This window comes from Barbatula barbatula, assembly GCF_947034865.1.
Source record: "Barbatula barbatula genome assembly, chromosome: 5".
NCBI lineage: Eukaryota > Metazoa > Chordata > Actinopteri > Cypriniformes > Nemacheilidae > Barbatula > Barbatula barbatula.
The window spans coordinates 17,757,442-17,775,419 of NC_136769.1; the positions used below are offsets into that span (position 1 = coordinate 17,757,442).

General features: G+C 40.0%; 1 protein-coding gene across 3 annotated transcripts; it reads left to right on the top strand.

Annotated features, from left to right (window-relative positions):
* The first annotated feature begins 421 nt into the window (after nt 1-421).
* gpr146 (G protein-coupled receptor 146) lies at nt 422-9,515 on the top strand. 3 transcript variants are annotated; one of them, XM_079457221.1, is made up of 3 exons: nt 463-754; nt 1,893-2,017; nt 6,799-9,515. In XM_079457221.1, exon 3 carries the CDS (start codon nt 6,841-6,843, stop codon nt 7,825-7,827), a length of 987 nt encoding a protein of 328 aa, XP_079313347.1. In that variant the 5' UTR covers nt 463-754; nt 1,893-2,017; nt 6,799-6,840; the 3' UTR covers nt 7,828-9,515. The 3 variants fall into 3 exon arrangements, with proteins under 3 accessions (XP_079313346.1, XP_079313347.1, XP_079313345.1); XM_079457220.1 differs by lacking the exon at nt 1,893-2,017 and having other exon boundaries at nt 422-754; XM_079457219.1 differs by lacking the exons at nt 463-754; nt 1,893-2,017 and adding an exon at nt 2,367-2,418 and having other exon boundaries at nt 6,799-9,509.
* The last annotated feature ends 8,463 nt before the right edge of the window (nt 9,516-17,978 follow it).

Here is a 17,978-nt window from a genome sequence, read left to right on the forward strand (position 1 = left end):
GCACATATAAAGCTGCTTTTGTTGCATGTTTTTGAACTCAAGCGTGCGTGATTTTGAAAGTTAAATACTGCATGTCACCCCCCCTCCTCTGTGGTCGTCCAATGACAACGGTCCAAACGAAACTCCATTTCCTACTATGGCCCAGAGCCTGTTTATGAATATTAAACACGTCCCGCACGCGTTGCTAAGTTACCTTCCAATAGTGAGTGCTGTGCTCATGTATATTAATCGCCACAGGCAGGAGTTTTCCACGATCTTCCAATAGCGACCGCGTGCTCGTGAATATGAATCGCACAGAGGCGCGTGACTCTCCAATGGCGAACGTTTGGCTTATGAATATTAACAAGCAAACCGTTATCGTAGTAGGGTTGGCAAGAGTGCGGTCGGGCCCCTTGAAGAGGGCTGTGGGGGAGGGTCACGTGACGTGTGTACACACACACACACACACACACACACTCACTCACTCTAGAGTTCAGCACCAGTCGATTCGTAGTAAGATCATCAGCGTCCTCCCCTTTCCAGAACAAGCTTTGGCGGACCACAGGCGAATATACCGTATGCAAGTGTGTTTACTTCACAAATCGGCGCTTTAATCGATCGCATTTTGCGCGTTTAATCTCACACGGAGTCCGAGCGGCGCACGTAGCGCTTTGGGAGCTTTTGTCAAAGTATCTGAGGAGAAATGTCAATGGAAATACAGCAGAATCCGATGCCTCCGTAGAGCTGTCTCTCTGTGCCAAGAACCGGTCCTCCGGTGAGTAGCTTCGCCGATATCTCCTTATATCGACTTGTTGTTGAAGTTGAAGTTTGTTTTATCGTTACATTTTGCCCTCAGCGAAGAGAGAGCGCGTTTCAATATCCACACTTTTCAACTCTTCGCCGCGCGCGCCGTGTGACATATTTGTGACAGTTGAGTAAAATCAGCCAGGTTAAACTTCAGCCTGTTATCCCGTACGAACACGCAAAATGACGGCTAGCTCTTTCAAGACGCCCGCTACATCTCAAGAACGCTTCCTTTTTACAGATAAGTTAATGTATCAGATTTCGTCATCGTTTTCAATATGTTTAGCGCAAAGAGCGAAGGGATTTGAACGTCCTGTGCACATCAACGGTGAGTCTGAGGAACTGATGTACGGGGTGTACGCTGCTACCATTAACTTCTCGTTTTGTTAACTTATAATGAAACAAAGCGGAATATTTATAGAGCGAATAACACATTTATTATATTTAATATAGCATATGATATATACATCGAAATATTACACTACCTTTGACTTTGACTTCACCTTGCTCTTGGTGAGAACTTATGAGTGAATGTGTTTTTCACCAAGAGCAAGGTGAAGTCAAAGTTGGTTATGAACAAGATAACATTTCGATATTTTGATGTATACTATATTGAATATAATAAAGGTGTTGTTTGCTCTATAAATCTAGTGTTATTGAAATGTGACCGTGTTCATGTTGAGTTGTAGGGAAGCACATTCAAAACAACAACAACAACAAAATCCCAAGCATGTTGTTTATTGCGTGAGGTTTAGTCATACTATGAGGCATACGTTTATGTTGCAATGTAACCGAGTACAGATTATGTTTCTGGGAAGTCATCCCATCACTTATTACCCTAAACAACAAGAAAGCAGCATTTCCATCGGGTCTGTGTCATTGGGGGCTTGTAAGAGATATGGGGTGAAGATTATAGCATCATATGAGACAGCCGAGAAACATTTGCCTGAAGACGCTAGAGAGTGCTTTACACCCAAGGACGGTCTGGGCTGCCCAGCTGGACAGGAGAGGATTACATAACCTGTTATCCAATTTTCTCATAGATGTCTACTTTGAGGCTTGTTTGATGTTCTTTTTAGGCTTTACGCTTCAGTGTGTTTGTTTATCAGATTTAATGAACAAGGACTGGACTAATGGAAGCTGTTTAAGTCCACACCCTGACAACTCTGAATACTCCCACGAGGTCTCTCTGTATCCAGTGAGCTCTATCGAGACACGATGTACGTGCTAAAATGTAAGGCTCACCTGTGATGTGCCTCGCGCACCAGCGAGCGTAACCAAATCGTGGCTAAGCAAATTCTGAATCTGTTTGTCAAATCAGGGAAGCTCACAGCATTTGTTTTTCCATGCGTGCCATACACAAAACGGCGATCGCTCCTGCTGATGAGTGTGCAGAGAAAGACAACACGCCTTCCCAGGGGTCAGCCTAGCTGAGGTGATGGCGGGCAGACTTCATTTTCATTCAGCGAGGGTTTTCGTTGTGCCGTTAAATGTTTTTGAACTTCCAGGAAAGTTTCGCTGACCTTCTTAGACACATGTACGCTGCGTGAAACATGTTAGATAAGTGTCCTCAATGTCTACTGCTTATGAAGAATGAAAAGCATGTTGCTGTGGGTGGATAAAAGGTTGAAACAGGTATAGTCAGTCTTTAATAAAATAACTTGGCACTGCAAATTTTCTCGGCAGCACTTTCAGTTTATCTACAAGACAGCTGTGGAGTATCCATTTTTTTATTTGACTTAACTATTCAATATTTTGATAGATTCTTAATATTATAAAAAAATGATGAGGCACACTTTGATGTTTCAACCATGGATATATTGCCATCATTTATTTTATAATTAGCATTCATGGAATGAAGATGCTGCCACCTTTGGATATTATTGTAAAGAGTATTGTAAATTGAATGTTTTTATTTAAAGTGCAATTCTTTGGTTAAAAAACGATTATCGATAAAAACTGCCTCTTGATTCACAACGTTATCTTATAACAAAGATTAAGGATTCATATTTATTTAGTAGGAAATAAGCATGTAAATAATCTGCAGTTTTTGGTTTCCAACAGAGGTGTGGGGCAAAATGTTCGTTTGCATCATTGGTGTTGTAACATAAAAGCGGTAAATCCATTGCAACATTTTTGGTTAACTGGAAATGCTTGTTCCTCAGTTTGCTTTCTGTATCTATGTATCCTTGTAGTTGAAACGAAGTGAAAAATGTATCACCGCGCAGCAGCGCTACATGTTCTGACTGTAAAACACTCTCCATTTGTTATTCGTTACTTAAACCCTTACAGCTAGCACGCCCAAAGCTCAAAAAATGCAATCATGTGACATCACTCAGCAGATTCTGAGAATTTGCTGTACATTCCAGCTAGGATACGAGGGGTGTGGAGCAGCCCTCCTCACATCCTCCCTGAGGATCTCCTTAAAAACCGTCAAGTGCAGTTAGCTTTACTCCCACAACACCCATCACCCAGATGCACGGTCGGCCAAGATGTTGTTTTATTGAATAAATTGATCAATTACGGTGATTATTAGTATTTACAGAATGCGGTAGATGGATGTTTACATCGGTGTGTATGAGCCGCGAGCTGCAGGTGTTACAAAGCCTCTCCAAATGACATGCTTTGGGAGCGTGTTATCTTTTGCACCCTCTCAGGAATGCTTCAAGCTACCGGCCTAGGTCATGTTTGGTTAAAGTCCGTCGACAAGATGCATCCAAGTTTAAAAAACATGAGAGACTTTTGAATCACTAAACAAGAATCACAAAACAACGTCCACTGGCGGAGTAATTAAGAAACATTTTGTTGCAACTTGCAGCTGAAACGCAGCAATTCTGTGCGTATTTTGATCCGTCGGTTGCCACAGGAAGAATTGACGGGAAGATGACTGTTTTTAAGTGAGAGAAATTGAGTGTTAGGTAATGAATAGGTGTCGTAGGCTTGTCTGCCCAGTGGCAGTGAAGTCCTTTTGCAAAGATATTTCGTTTTTTGGTTATTTGAAGGTATTCAAGCGGAAAAGCCTGGCATGGCCTTCAAAGACACCTGCCCTTTAAAAACAATGTCCCCACGACTCGTAGCCAGCAGAACCAGCTCTAGATGAATTTGCCTGTAAAGCGAACAATGCGGCAGACCAAGCAAGATCAAAGAACCTTGAGGAGTTATTTTACCTCCAGATGAGAGTTTAACGTTCTTTAGAGGGCTGAGATGATACTTGTAGATATATACTGGTTAGACCGTGACATAAAATGCTCGTACAGACAGAACTGTTTATGCAATAGCAAGTTTTTAACTGTGGTTCGCTGCAGGTGTGTGACTACAAGGTGAAAAGGACAAATCAGAGTTTCCGCCCTCGAGACATAGAGGAGCAATCCGCGACTGTCTGTCTCCAGGCCAAAACAATTCTGTCTATGGCTCGGTTACATAAGCCGGCAGAGGAACCCTCACTCAACAGTCATTATTTATGCTCGACATCCTCTGAGAAGACTCCAGGTCTACTGATAAATACATCATGCTGACAAAACATCAAAGCCTTGCCGTCACAAAGATTAATACACATTTACATTTTTTTAAGGTTTTAGTTGACAAATAAAGTATGCTTTTTCATAACTGTAATCTTTAATTCCAGGAGCATACTGTATTTTTTGTAGAAAACATTTAATCAGTATTGGAGATTGTGTCCGTAATCAAATCCATCTCTATTTTCATTAGCTTTTAATCTATCCTTAAGCAAATGTCATTTGCAATTCACTTTCCTTTTTGGAAAACAGGCGAAGCGGTAATTAATACCTTATCTGGCATGACACACATTTTTGTCCACTCATATGCTCTCTAGGTAACGTTAGAGATGTAATGCTACGCCATCTTAGTACCAGGTAGCAAATAAACCTCTTTGATATGTCTCGCACAAACTTCCTGTTTCAATAGGAAGCATTCATACACAGAAAAGAAACAATCGTTCTACACACAGTTTCACTGGTCCTTGATTATAAGGGTCAAAAGAGCGAGCCGCAGAGATTACGTGTTTTTATAGGCCAACCTGGAAGGATATTACTGCAGTGGTGTCCCAGCGACTGAAAACGTGTGCATTTTTCCCATAGACTTTGGGAAGATCGCAAAAAATAAGCTCTGTTAACAAAGGTTTATGATGTTTACACAATTTGTCTATCAAGATAATCTTAACAAATTAACCCAACATTTGTTACTTTTGAAGCCGAAATACAATCGACAGAGGTAAAAAGCTAACAGGATGCTATAAACAGTCGGACACTTAAGGTCGCTCTATCATCGTCACCACCACCAAACCGCCGACGACTCTTTCAAACTTAAATAAAAATGTGTTTTCCCTGGTAAGTAATTACTCAGTGAATGAATCCGCATATACGTTTTAAGAGATTTGTGCCCATGTTGCATTATTTATTTGTGAGCTTTATATGCACGATGACGTGTAACGTCCCCGCCAAAGGAAGTAGTCACTTTTAGCAACTGTTTTAAAGGAATAGTTCACCCAAAACAAAAAATTCTGTAATCATTTACACACCCTCGTGTTATTTCATATCTGTATAAATTACTTTGTTATGATGAACACAGAGAAAAATATTTGGAAGAATTTACGTAATTTTGAGTTGACATCATTGGCTAACATAGTAGGAAAAATGTAATGGTAGTCAAGGGTGCCCCTGAACTGTTTGTTTTCGTGAATTTGTCAAAATATCTAATTTTGTGTTCAACAAAACAAATATAAATACAATATTGTTTTTCCTACTATGGTAGTAAACGGTTTCCCAGAACCTAAAATTGCTAACATTCTTCCAAATATATTTCTTTGTGTTCAGTAGAACAGATACATTTATACAGGTTTGAAACAGCCGAACTATCCCTTTGAGAAACAACAAAGCTTTAAAAAAATCACAAGCGGGTTATAATTGGTGTGTTTTATCTCATAGAATAAACGTGACAATATTTAGAGGTTTTGTTTACCACAGACCTTGTTTCAGGCGATTTACCAAAAACCCATTAAAGACCCATAGAATTTGGAGTGACGGAAAGTCTTAAAATGCTAACTCGCTTCCGGGGTTTACATACAAAAATCTCTGCAGCTCCCTATTGTGGCACATTCTACAGCATTTATGCTCACAGGGCCATCAGATAAAATAACAATAATGTAATTTAACCAAATACAAATGTCAGGTTAATGTTTCCATTGTCTTTGGATAAGGCGTTAGATAATTCATTCGTTCAAAACACAATAATGTTGTGACAAATAAACTGCAGTTGGGCTCTCTGCATGTGCACATGCTGTGACCTCATCCTGAACTCTATCCTCACACAAGCATCCACTCCACCCTTGACATGCTACATCTCATCCCATAAATCTGCACGATTTACAATCCTAGACCTGAATCACGGCAGCCTTTGGTCACAGCATGTGCATTGCCGCCGCCCAACAGGCCTGGATGCTGAGGCGCTTTCATTTTGGAATCCGTTGTAATAGAAAGAAGTTTGTCCGCAGTCTCAGACAGTGTTTTTTCACTTATTTTATGAAACATAAGCCTCACTAGCATGTACTGAGATGTTTTAGAAAACCCTTATTTAGCTGTCTTTTTGTTTGCTCTGTTTAAATAGCTTTCCAGTGGTGCAATACATGTTTTTCTACATACAAAAGTTTTTAATAAAGAAAGCACTTTTGACAAACGCATGAGTTCTTGGTCATATCAAAAAGCGCCCAGAAACAGATGTTTTTTTGTGTAAAGTTGCTCTGCCACATCATAGGGACCATGATGTATTCCAGAAAATGTAAATTTTTGTTGTTTGCTGGTCAATCTATATTAACATGTCATAATTTATCCAAGCATAAAGTGTAATATGGTTTCATTTCAGATTACAAAACAGTAAAACATTTATCTCTAAATAATTGTAAATGATTTCAGTGGGTAAAACTGATGTTGTCAACTGTTCATAAACACACAAAATTATCTTTTGCAAACCTTGCATTAATACAATTGTTCTGTCTTGCAGCTTATTCAGACAAACACAGTGGACACCTTTGGAAGTATAGCAATGTGGAGCTGCATGGTTTACAATGAGACAGACGACAGCGTGGACCTCCGGCTCTGCCAGGATTTTGGACTCATCCTGTCAGTCTTCTCTCTGGTGTACCTCATCGTCTGCTTTCCAGTGGGGCTGTGCTACAATGCCTTGCTGGTGGTAGTCAACCTTTCCAACAAGGTCACCATGACCATGCCCGACGTCTACTTTGTAAACATAGCCATCGCTGGCCTGGTGCTCAACCTGGTGGCTCCGGTGGAGCTGCTGGGTCCCAGTTTTACACGCTGGCCCATGTGGGAGTACAACAACGAGATCTACATCACCCTACTGATCCTCTTTAACATTTCTTCCCTAGTCATCATGTACTCCACCACCTTACTCAGTCTGGACTACTACATCGAACGGGCTCTTCCACGCACCTACATGTCCAGCGTGTACAACACCAAGCACGTCTGCGGCTTCATCTGGGGCGGTGCTGTGCTCACCAGCTTCTCTTCACTGCTGTTCTACGTGTGCAACCACGTCTCCACCAAGATCGTCGAGTGCACCAAGATGCAGAACAAGGAAGCGGCCGACGCCATAATGATGTTTATCGGGTACGTGGTGCCGGCGTTGGCCGTGCTTTATGCGTTCGTACTTATCCTCCGCATTAGGAAGGAATCCACCCCTTTGGACCAGGATTCTGGGCGACTCGACCCCTCGATCCACAGGTTGCTGCTGGCCTCCGTGTGCATGCAGTTTCTGCTGTGGACTCCGTATTACTTGACCTTACTACCTAACACGGTGGCCGCGGCTTCTGCGAGTCAGTCAATCACATACTTCTTTCTGAGATGTTTAGCCGAACTGCTAGCATTCTGTAGCAGCTTTGTCATTCCCCTCATGTACAGGCAAATGAATAAGAACTTCTCCCATAAACTCCAGCGGCTTCTAAAGAGGCTGCATTGCGGGGACCAGTCGTGTCCTCACGAACGGTCTGCAGTCCAGCAGGTGGTCACATGACTTCTGTCCAATCTCTGTCACTGGCACTTACTACGAAAGCCCCGGAAGTCGAGCCAGCCCATGACCCTGGATATATTGTGTGGTGAAAGGAAGTATTTTGCTCACCACAAGGAGTGGAATGTGTCTCTGTGAAAATGTGGAACCTATATAACACTTAAAGACTTAATTTTATTCGTCCATCTCTGCGGTGAATGGTCGACCAAGAAACCACTAAGTGCTGTTTGTGTGTAAGCTATGTCTGTTCTCTGGAACTTGAGTTCCTGGGGAAACGTCAGCCCATCTATTGTCCCTTTCGGTGGACGGTGGAAAGTTGAACTCATTTGTAATCTGTTACAGGAAATGCTGCAGAGCCTTTTAATGTGATGCTTACAGACCAATCCGTTCCTTTTTAGCTCAAGGCCATATTTCGCTCCAGGCATTCTCTGTTGTTATCCGCAGCGTCATAAGCTCTTCAGTCTGGATGGAGTTTTCTGGTCACACTTTCCATAAAAGCTCAATGGTAGATGCTAGTAAACGCAATATAATTACCTCAATTTCACACACCAACGGGCATTACATTGGAACGGTCTAAACAACCTTTATAACACTAAGAAATACCTAGTGAGACTGATGTCAGGTAGCGTTGAAGGTGCGAGTTTGTGTTTGTTTATGGGTATGTTTCTGAGTGCTTGCTGCTAAGGTGATCATAACTGCACAGCTGCTCAGCCATTTTATTCCCAACATTTTAAGATAAAGAAATAAAAAATCAGTATATCCAGAAAAATAAAGAGAATATCCAGTTTTTAGGTTCAGCTAGTTAGAGTTTCAATCTATGTTTTCAATCATTTGTCTGCTACTTTAATTATTATGTGTGGACCATAAGAAAGTTATTTGCTCAAATGTTTGAGGATCCAGTTGTCCAGTTAATCATTATTTGGATAGCGAACAAAGTTCTGTTGATACAGCTCTAAAGTTCCATTGAAACATATTTGAAAGCAAACAAAAGATTTGATTGACAGTGACGGCTTTATGAAACTAGATTATAATGTAAAACCATTACAATTTGTGCTGTATTGAACATCATTAATGATTTGTCAAAATATTGATTCGACTTAAAAATGTCTTTGTGCGCATACAAAAGAAACCTTTATTGAGATTAGTTTGCATGAGCGGTTTAATTGAATGCATTTATAGAGCGATATGCATAAATGCTCCCAAAGTGGGAGAATATCTTTTCCAGGAAATAATTCCCGGAGCGCAGATGAGGAATAGCACCGTTTAAGCTAGTAAATGGCATGTCATTACGAAAATGTCTTTTATTTTCTTGGCGCAAAGTCGATTGATGCAAAATGAGTATTCTGGAAAGAAAGCACTGTATCGGAGCAACGGAGTGCAAAGTAACATTGAAATCCACTCATGTGAGCAAGGGAAAGAATGTATTTCAAGTCATGAAGGGGATTAAAAAGGATTACCCTCAATCATAAACGTGGAAACGGCAATCGCAATGTTACGGCTGTAATTAGCATGCTAATGCCAGTGTGTATAATAATAAAAAAGATGTATATATTGTACTGCAGAGATTTACTGGAAGAAAACAGACATGCCATTTTAGATTACAGTATTATTTTCTCAGAGATTTATTTAGATACTAAAGTGTCTGTCATCCTTTGTCCCATACTGAGTCAAAGACTTGTTCAATAAACTAACATAAATATAAATCTGCTTGACTGTTTCATTGACTGACCAAATCTGACAGCGTCTTTCCGAATGACAAATGAAGCGTGTTTGTATCAACAAAACAGGTATGCATGAGTACACGCCTTCATTTATACCAAAGAAAATAAATATGGTTTGTGTACCAGATATTTTTCTAGCTTAGTTTGAGCCTCAGAATAGTGCCAGGCCCGAGGAGCAGAAACCACAATGAAATGTTCCTTGGCAGAATGGTTTTGTTCAGTTGTCCATCTGCAGAACAGCGGGAACCAGACACTGGTACTGTAAAAAGATGTTGTTTACTTCAATTGCCAACTGTCTTATTTTTGGCAGAACACATGTTAGAGCAAATTGAATGTTTAGACACTTCACTAAACCATTTTATTGAGGTTGCATTATAATCACTTGTTAGATTTGCTATTTTGTTTGACACTAGCGGCACCACACGGAATTCCACGAATACACAATCTTCGTCAAGGTTTCTGAAACGCTCCTCCCATCAGAAGCACATCTTCCCAAACCGTTGGTTGAGTTTACATTTCTATGTGGAACTGAGTACAAACAGAGAGGTGCTTGACACTGTCACACTTCCCCTTCAACATTTATCTTTTTACTTTACGTAGTTTTCAACATTGTTTACTTGCCATTACATCAACGAGTCAAACATCTTTAAATGTTCTGTTTAAACAGGAGCACCTCTTCAAATAGCAAACAAACCACCATGTTGTAAATGTGTCATGTTGTTAGCCAAGCGTGCTGTTGGTCCAGTGAACTATTTCAAAGACCCTGCGCCAAACGATTCACTGGGCTGAGCTTAGACGGCAACGGTGTTGACGCTAGCAAAATAAAAACTCACCTGGGTTTTGTTATATACTGACTCAGTGGGGGCACCTCCAGTCAACGGAGTCAGCAGTATGCTTGCGTGCATGCGTGTACGGGGTCAGAGGAGGAGTTGGTAGACCGAGGGGCCCCGTGCAGGCCGCAGCGCTGTGTGCAGTCTCTTCTAAGTGCCTGTGGCGGCTCCAAACCAAGCCACAAAACCCTTGAGAAAGAACATTCTAGACATTCAGAAAATTGTTTCAGCTTCTTAAACACCCCCGGTGCTGCATATCGGTCACAACACAACAACAACATTGTCCGATACAGAACAATAGAACCGTGGTGAGTCGGAATGTTATCCGGGATACAAGGAAAGTTCAGCGTTATGTGCGATAATACTCACAAAGTGTATTGTCTAGCTTTACAGACATATAATATATGTAAGGGCATTTCATCTGCACTCAGTCAAACTGATCTTGACTGGACAGATTTGTAATTACTTTAGAGGGGATGAAATTTGAGCTTAACCAAATTCAGGCACAATTGCATTAAAGGCAGCCCATTAATCTACTTTCAAGGGGAACCTTCGTCATCATTTCAGTACAGTCGTACGCCTTCTGTTCAAATATGCATTTTGTTTATTATTATTATTACAGAAGCATGCACGGTACTGCGACAATTCATGCAACAATTCACATACATGCTTAGTCTGCAAAAGTGTCAAAGTACAGATCTGCTCAGCTGCGTTTTTTCTGTTGAACATCTGTATAGAGTAAACGATACATCTGGATAGAATAAGAAAATAGAAGTGTTGGATGCCACGGATGCCTTTCTCTGTTAATAATTCATGAAGGGCAGAACCGAATGGAACTGCACAAGCCATAATCAATATGTCTTCTCTCTCTCTCCACTTTTACTGCGTTACAGCATATTCTTTCAAGCCGTGGAATTGAACGCATGCTTTCTTGAGACAGGTGGACAAGATGTTTGCCTCACCTCCCCCATCAAAACACCCAAGCATCACCTCTCTCTAACCAAGCCACACCTGCATGGTAGTTCCTGTTGTTAAGAGCCCCTGATGATTGAAAAGCAAACACAGTTGAGACAAGTGACTGCCTCAGTTCGGCTGATGCTGAAATTCCCAGCAGCATGTTTGTTTTCCGACCTCACGGAAATGACTGCACAGTTTCTTTATTCTAAACGGCTCTTGATGCTGACATTGAAACTCACCACCACACAGGCAGAGTTTATGACAACAGATTTAATCCTGTGCGTTGGGTAATCCGTCCCAAATAATGTTGTAACTCTGGACATGGGCTCCATTTAGTGCTAAGAAGACTTTCGAATGTTCTTTGGTCTTGTTTCAAAGTAAACTTGGGTTGAGCTTTACAATTGTTTGGCAGAGCGGGTGAGCCCAGCTTAAATCAAGACCACCAAGCTTGCGGCACATTTGGTTTGTCGCTTTAAGTTTTTGCTGTTTGAATTGGCGCTCATCCTAATCTCTCACAAAAATTAGGACAACGGTTCCTTTACAGGTTAAGGGTCGCACCCGGCAATGCAATTGATTCATTTAATATCGTGCGAAGCATCAGATCCACATGATCACTAAACAGCCCCTTTAACGCCAAAAAATCCAGACAATCACGACTAGACGCAGTCACATTTTTCCTATATCGGTGGCTTGACCTGGTTTCAAAATTGGCAAGTGTCTGAGATTTGACCTCCTTCTGCGACTGTGAAAATATTAAAATGGGTCGGGTGCTTTGTATTTGCATGTCTGGTGTGCCCAACCAAACTCTGAACCGGTAAATACTGAAAAATGGGATGTGGTAATTCCGTCATGGGAGCCAGATTTACAACTAGATAATTTTATCCACCAAAAATGTCTATGATGGGCACATCGTTTTGCACCGGTGGAATGATCTGGCACGAGCTGAACGCTTTGATAAATCAGACCCGATGTGTAAAGTCAGTCCCTCCCAGGGTCGATCTTGCAGGAGAGGCACAGACTACGGCAGATGGCTGAAACCCAATCCTCCAAGATCCTGCCAGACCGGCTCAGTGTTTTTCCTCTTTGCGAATGTAGTAACGTTTTAGAAATACAACAACATTGAAATCCTGGTGTCAGCAGAAATGCTGATTCTGGACCATGGGAACCACACAGGAGAGAGTGGCAAGGTTAGCCATGTTTGACGCTGCGGTCGTGTGGGTTGGGAATCAAAGAAAGTGTCTATAAAACAGTTTACAGAGAGGGGAAGCAAGAATGTCTCTCAACGCTACGTGTTTCTACACTCCTGCAGCACTCAGACAAGCGTGTCTCCTCCACTCCACATGCATGAGGCTCAAAGTCTACAAAACATCATGAAAACATCATCCTGACACTCATCATGCGCACTTTCTTTCTGAACTTGTGTGCTTTTCAAAAGTGTTTCCAAAAACAAAGACATTTCGAGTTTGCTAACTGGATGTATAAAACCCTGAAGAGACATTTTCAATTCAAATGTATTTGTAGTGTAGCAACTTTCACTTTGATTGTGAAAATAAACTATAGCGAGAAAAACTCACAAAAAAGAAGAACTCTGCATGTAGCAAAAAAGAGAGAAACACCTAATGTAAGACATTTTCTGCGGAAAACTTCTGCAGAGCCCTTGAAACCTTCTGGAGGTCCCCTGGGGGTTCCCGGACCCCAGTTTGAAAGCCCATGTACTGAGGTATATTAAAGTATTGTACTACAGTAGATAGTTTAATTATTAAAGTGTAGCCTATTATTCTGTAGTTAATAAAAAGACTGTGTAAAATGTAACGTGGGGAAAACTGTGGTATTTACAATAGTATATTATGGTATTTTATGTGGGAGGCTATAATTCATACAAGTAGAAGTCAATCAATTCATTTATTTCTTTTGGAAATCCGATTTTGTTTTATTTTAAGCTGACAATAGTTCGCTTTAATAAATGAATAAATAGTTAGCATTTATCATACCTACAGTTAATTTGATGGCCAAAACTAGCTGTATTTTGTTTTACTGCCATTACTGAAACAGTTTCTGCCATGTTGAAATATTGTGACTCATCCCAACCCATTAATTCACATATTAAAATGATCAATGATGTTCCCGGTCATAATTACAATATAAAGGGCCATTAATGATGAAACGTTGACGAAGAAGGATACTGGATCATTTATGAATAATGTGAAACATGAAATTAGATAGCTCAGGGTTGAGGATGATACTTGGTTAACAATACCAAAAGGCCTTAAGAGTGAAAATAACCAGATTATACGGATAAAATACTCATCGCCCATATCCCAGGGGTCGGGTAGCACGGCAGGGGGACAGGCGTGTGTTTTGCTGCTTGTTTTTAAGGAGACAGCTGGAGCACAAGATGTGAGGTCTGCTCCCACAGGTGCGAGGATCTGTCACAACAATCTCTGCTCCACTGACCTCTAACATGCTTGTCTTTGAGAAAGCCAATGCTGCTTATTCTTTTCTATTAAAAACAGCATCCGACTAAACCATTACACAAACCATTAGAGAAGGAGTCGGTGTAATGCTGCATGATGTTATTCATACATTCCCAGGGAATTGTTTTCTGTTAATTTTTTTATTGCAGCAAGTTTTTTTATTCTGTTTTGTGTGTTTTGTATTCTATTCAAGTGTGTTTTGTGAGGTTTCTCATAATGTACGCTTTGACTCCCCCCCGTGTTAAAAATGAGTAGTGCAGGGGACTTTTATCGAATGAACAGTTTCATAATAAAATAGTGTTCTTTTCTTTTTCACAGAATATCATAAATTTGGCTGAATCTCGCTAAATAAATCATATTTGCATACAGCTGCTATCTATTTACAGTCTAATAATGCTGGGTTATTTTCAACCCAGCATTGGGTCAAAAAAGGGACAAGTCGAACGGTTTTGTCACTCTCTTCGACTAAATTGAACAAATATAAACTATTGTTTGTTAAGGCAGAATGTGAAGAGGATAACACATGATTCATTCATGTATTTATTCTCAACAATGAGGGTTGTATCAACTCATTTCATGGATCATCAGACTTCACAGCAGGGCAGAGTGTGTAGGACCTACTTCCAAGAACTTCATGGCGTGAAATAAAAACACGACTGTGTGAGGATAGATCGTGACATCCAATTTGCATTCATGGCTAATTTACGAAACTCACGGAGCACCCAGCTTCCATGTTGCTACCTGGCAAATGTAATGCCTTCCCCGCAGAGGGACACGGACGGGCTTGTAACGCGAGAAAAGCAGTTTCATGCGGTCTGAAACTCATCCTTTGTCCCCGGCATCATAATTCATCGGTTCCCTTTAGATTATTCTGTGTGTCCCATGTGGAAATTGCATTGATTGGGCGCTTAATAGCGAGACACAAACAGCAGTTTACCTCTGAGGAAATGTTGCCTGGAAACACGTGGAGACCCAGTTATTGAAATGAACGAGAATGATCAAATAAATTTATTTAAATTCATTATTTAAAACGAACAAGTGGTGCTACACAAAGATATATATTGACTATTGCACACTTAAATGTTTGACTATAAAAGCATAATTCCTGGAATATTAGATACAGTACAGTATGATAGATCATGTATTTATCAATGAAAATAAAAGAGCATGAAAAGTAGCTGAGGCTAGAACTCATCTGAAAATGAATGCATTACAATTATATTATATTTTATTGTATTGTGTTGTATTTTTTTGTATTAAAATGGTTTGCATCAAAGAGTCTGCCAATGAAGTTATGATGAGCAGTATTTTATATTTTTATATATATTATAATAAATCGTTTCGGTAAGACTTTGCAATAGTTTATACATTACCTAACATACATTTGCAGTAAACAATCTTTCGACAGCATTAATCTATTATTATGGATGCACCGATACATTTTGTACATCAGACATTGTATTTTAACATTAGTTAACATTTACAACTGTATTGGCATTAGCTAACATTAACAAGGATTAACAAATGCTGAAAAACTATATTGATCATTATCAGTTACATGTTAGTTAATGCTTTTAATGATGTTAACAAATATAATGTAATAATGTAAAGTACCATGTTTACGAAAGAAACTATCATATTCAAAATCTACTTTGACATGAGATGATAGAATTGGTTTCTTCTCCAAAAATTGCTTTTTAGAAAGACATGCCACAGCCTATAATGAAGACAGAACTGTAAGCACAGTACACAGAAAGGGTCACGGTTATCCGGCCACACAGTATGCCTCACCTTTCATGCAGATGAAAGATGAATTATAGATCAAGCCAGTAAGGCCAGGTCAAGTCTGTGATGTGTCTACAAATGTCAATAGTGAAATAAACTTGAGTCGGTCCACCAACATATAGGACCCATAGGAGTTGCTTTAAAAGGAATTATCCCAACAAAAATGTATCCTTCTGTAAATAATTTTTCTGTATTTGTTAATTTCCTTCCCTCTGAAATGTACTTTGTACTTTCTTACATAACAAATAGGATGCTTGCAAATCACAGACAGTCGTACTACATGGATTCACGCTGAGCTATTGACTTCAGGGGATGTTCCACACAAACCTCTTTGAAGATGTAGTTGCCGGCACATAAAAGGGTCTTGAATCTTTTTGTGAATCCTTCTCGACAAAGAAGGACTGATATGGGGAACAGGATCCATCCCTGGTAAGAAAATCGAATTACTAGAGAAATAGTTTGTGCAACAAAAGCTTCTTACCCCTCGTTCTTCCAATAAAAGGTATCAGTCGCATATCTAACATTATACTTCATAAAATAATAAACATTCCTTATATAAGTGTTGCATGTTGTAAAAATATTTTAACTTACATCTAAAAATAGTGTGTTTACTATTATAACTATATAATAACTATACAGCGAAAATATTTGTTTACTTAGTACGACCATTAATTGAACACCCTACAAAGAGTTTTAAAGGTCCAATGTGTTATTTTTTAGAGGATTTATTGACAGAAATGCAATATAATATACATGACATTGTGTTCAGAGGTGTATAAAGACCTTAAATAATGAAGAGTTATGTTACGTTATGTAGAATGAGATATTTATACACCACGAATACCCGTTACTGCAGCAGCCCTAAACAGACAAACAGTTCTCCAGAGCGCATTTCATAAATACGTTACCCCCTTCGGCAAAGAAACATAAACATGAAGATATCTTGGTCCTGTGTCAGCCAACGTAGTGCTTGAAAGGGAGGGGAGGAATGATTCGTTGGTTGCAATTTGTAACCACGCAACATGTTGGCGCTAAATTTCTATACTGGACCTTTAAAGGAGATAAGTGACATTTATTCTTATCCAGCATTTCCTTTTTAAAGTGACTGTATTTAAGTTAAAAACATATAAATGTAACTTTAATAAACTCTTAAATAATCTTAAAAATAAGCACTATTTATATTAAACGTATCATACTTAAAGGGATAGTTACCTGAACTATCTGTCATCATTAACCCTCATGTCATTTAAAACCTGTATGATGTTTTTTCTTCTGCAGAACACAAAAGAAGATTCGAGGAACGTTGGTAACAAAACAACAATGACTCCTATTGACTTTCATAGTATGGAGACATTTCTCAAAATATCTTCTTTTGTGTTCACAGAAGAGAGAATCAAATACAAGGTAATAAATGATGCCAGGAGTTCAAACCTGACCAAACGTATTAAACATAGATTATCCACCAGGGTGCTTGATGAAATCATGGTTAAGGCACGTTTCATCCTCGGTCTGGGGCATTTCAACCAGCCTGCCCCCTCTTCATTTGTAGTCATTCTTTGATGTAGAAAAGACCACGGAGAGCACGGATGTCTCCGCGTTTGAGACCGAGATGAAATAAGCCGCACCAGCACCTACTTGTCCGGTGCTAAGTAACTGTCATTTGTGGCTCTTCTTCTCTTGATGCTATCCACATGCATGCTCGGCTGGGAGTCAGAGCAGAGGAGAGAGAGGAGGAGAGATTAGACAAGAAGGTGGGGGGTGGCTAGTGAACAAGTGGCCATGAAAAACTGAAGCTATAGTGATAGTCTCCTATGGACCCTCTCAGCTTCGCATCTAGTTTTGTATTGTCTTGTAACAGCAGGTGGCGTAGATGATGGATCTTGACCTGGTGAAAGGATTATCAATCTCTGGCAAATCCTACCAACTTTACACTGACTGCATCACAAGTCCTCGCCGATAAAGTAAGTGTCATTCGTTTTTGGCGTTTTGATGTACATTGTTGTTAATCGGATGGATTTATTTATAGACTTTTTTTATGGATTTTACTTGTGAGACGAGTACTGCTGAAGCCACCAGGATAGACGGTCAAAAACTGTTGTTTGTACCAAGCTTCACAATCAACATGTTGGTCTATGGGGGTCAGCTTGACTAGCAATAAACCATCACCACCATAAATCAGTCTGGTAAATTCTAGTGTCACCTGCTCCTTTCAGCAGAGAAACCACAGTCTAAATGTTCATCCAAGATGAGCTTAATGGATTTCAAACACTTTCATACAACAGAAGTGTGCAAGTATAGGCATTATTAGACCATTTCTGGATGTGTCTGAGCTGTGTTAATGTGACATGCTCCATCGCTGAATACACTGATGAATTATTGATGTTCATGTC

Coding starts and splice junctions, on each gene's coding strand:
- gpr146 (XM_079457219.1), top strand. CDS start 2,377: ATGAAAAGCATGTTGCTGTGGGTGGATAAAAGGTTGAAACAG. Junction 2,419..6,798: donor TGGATAAAAGGTTGAAACAG/GTATAGTCAGTC, acceptor TCTGTCTTGCAG/CTTATTCAGACAAACACAGT.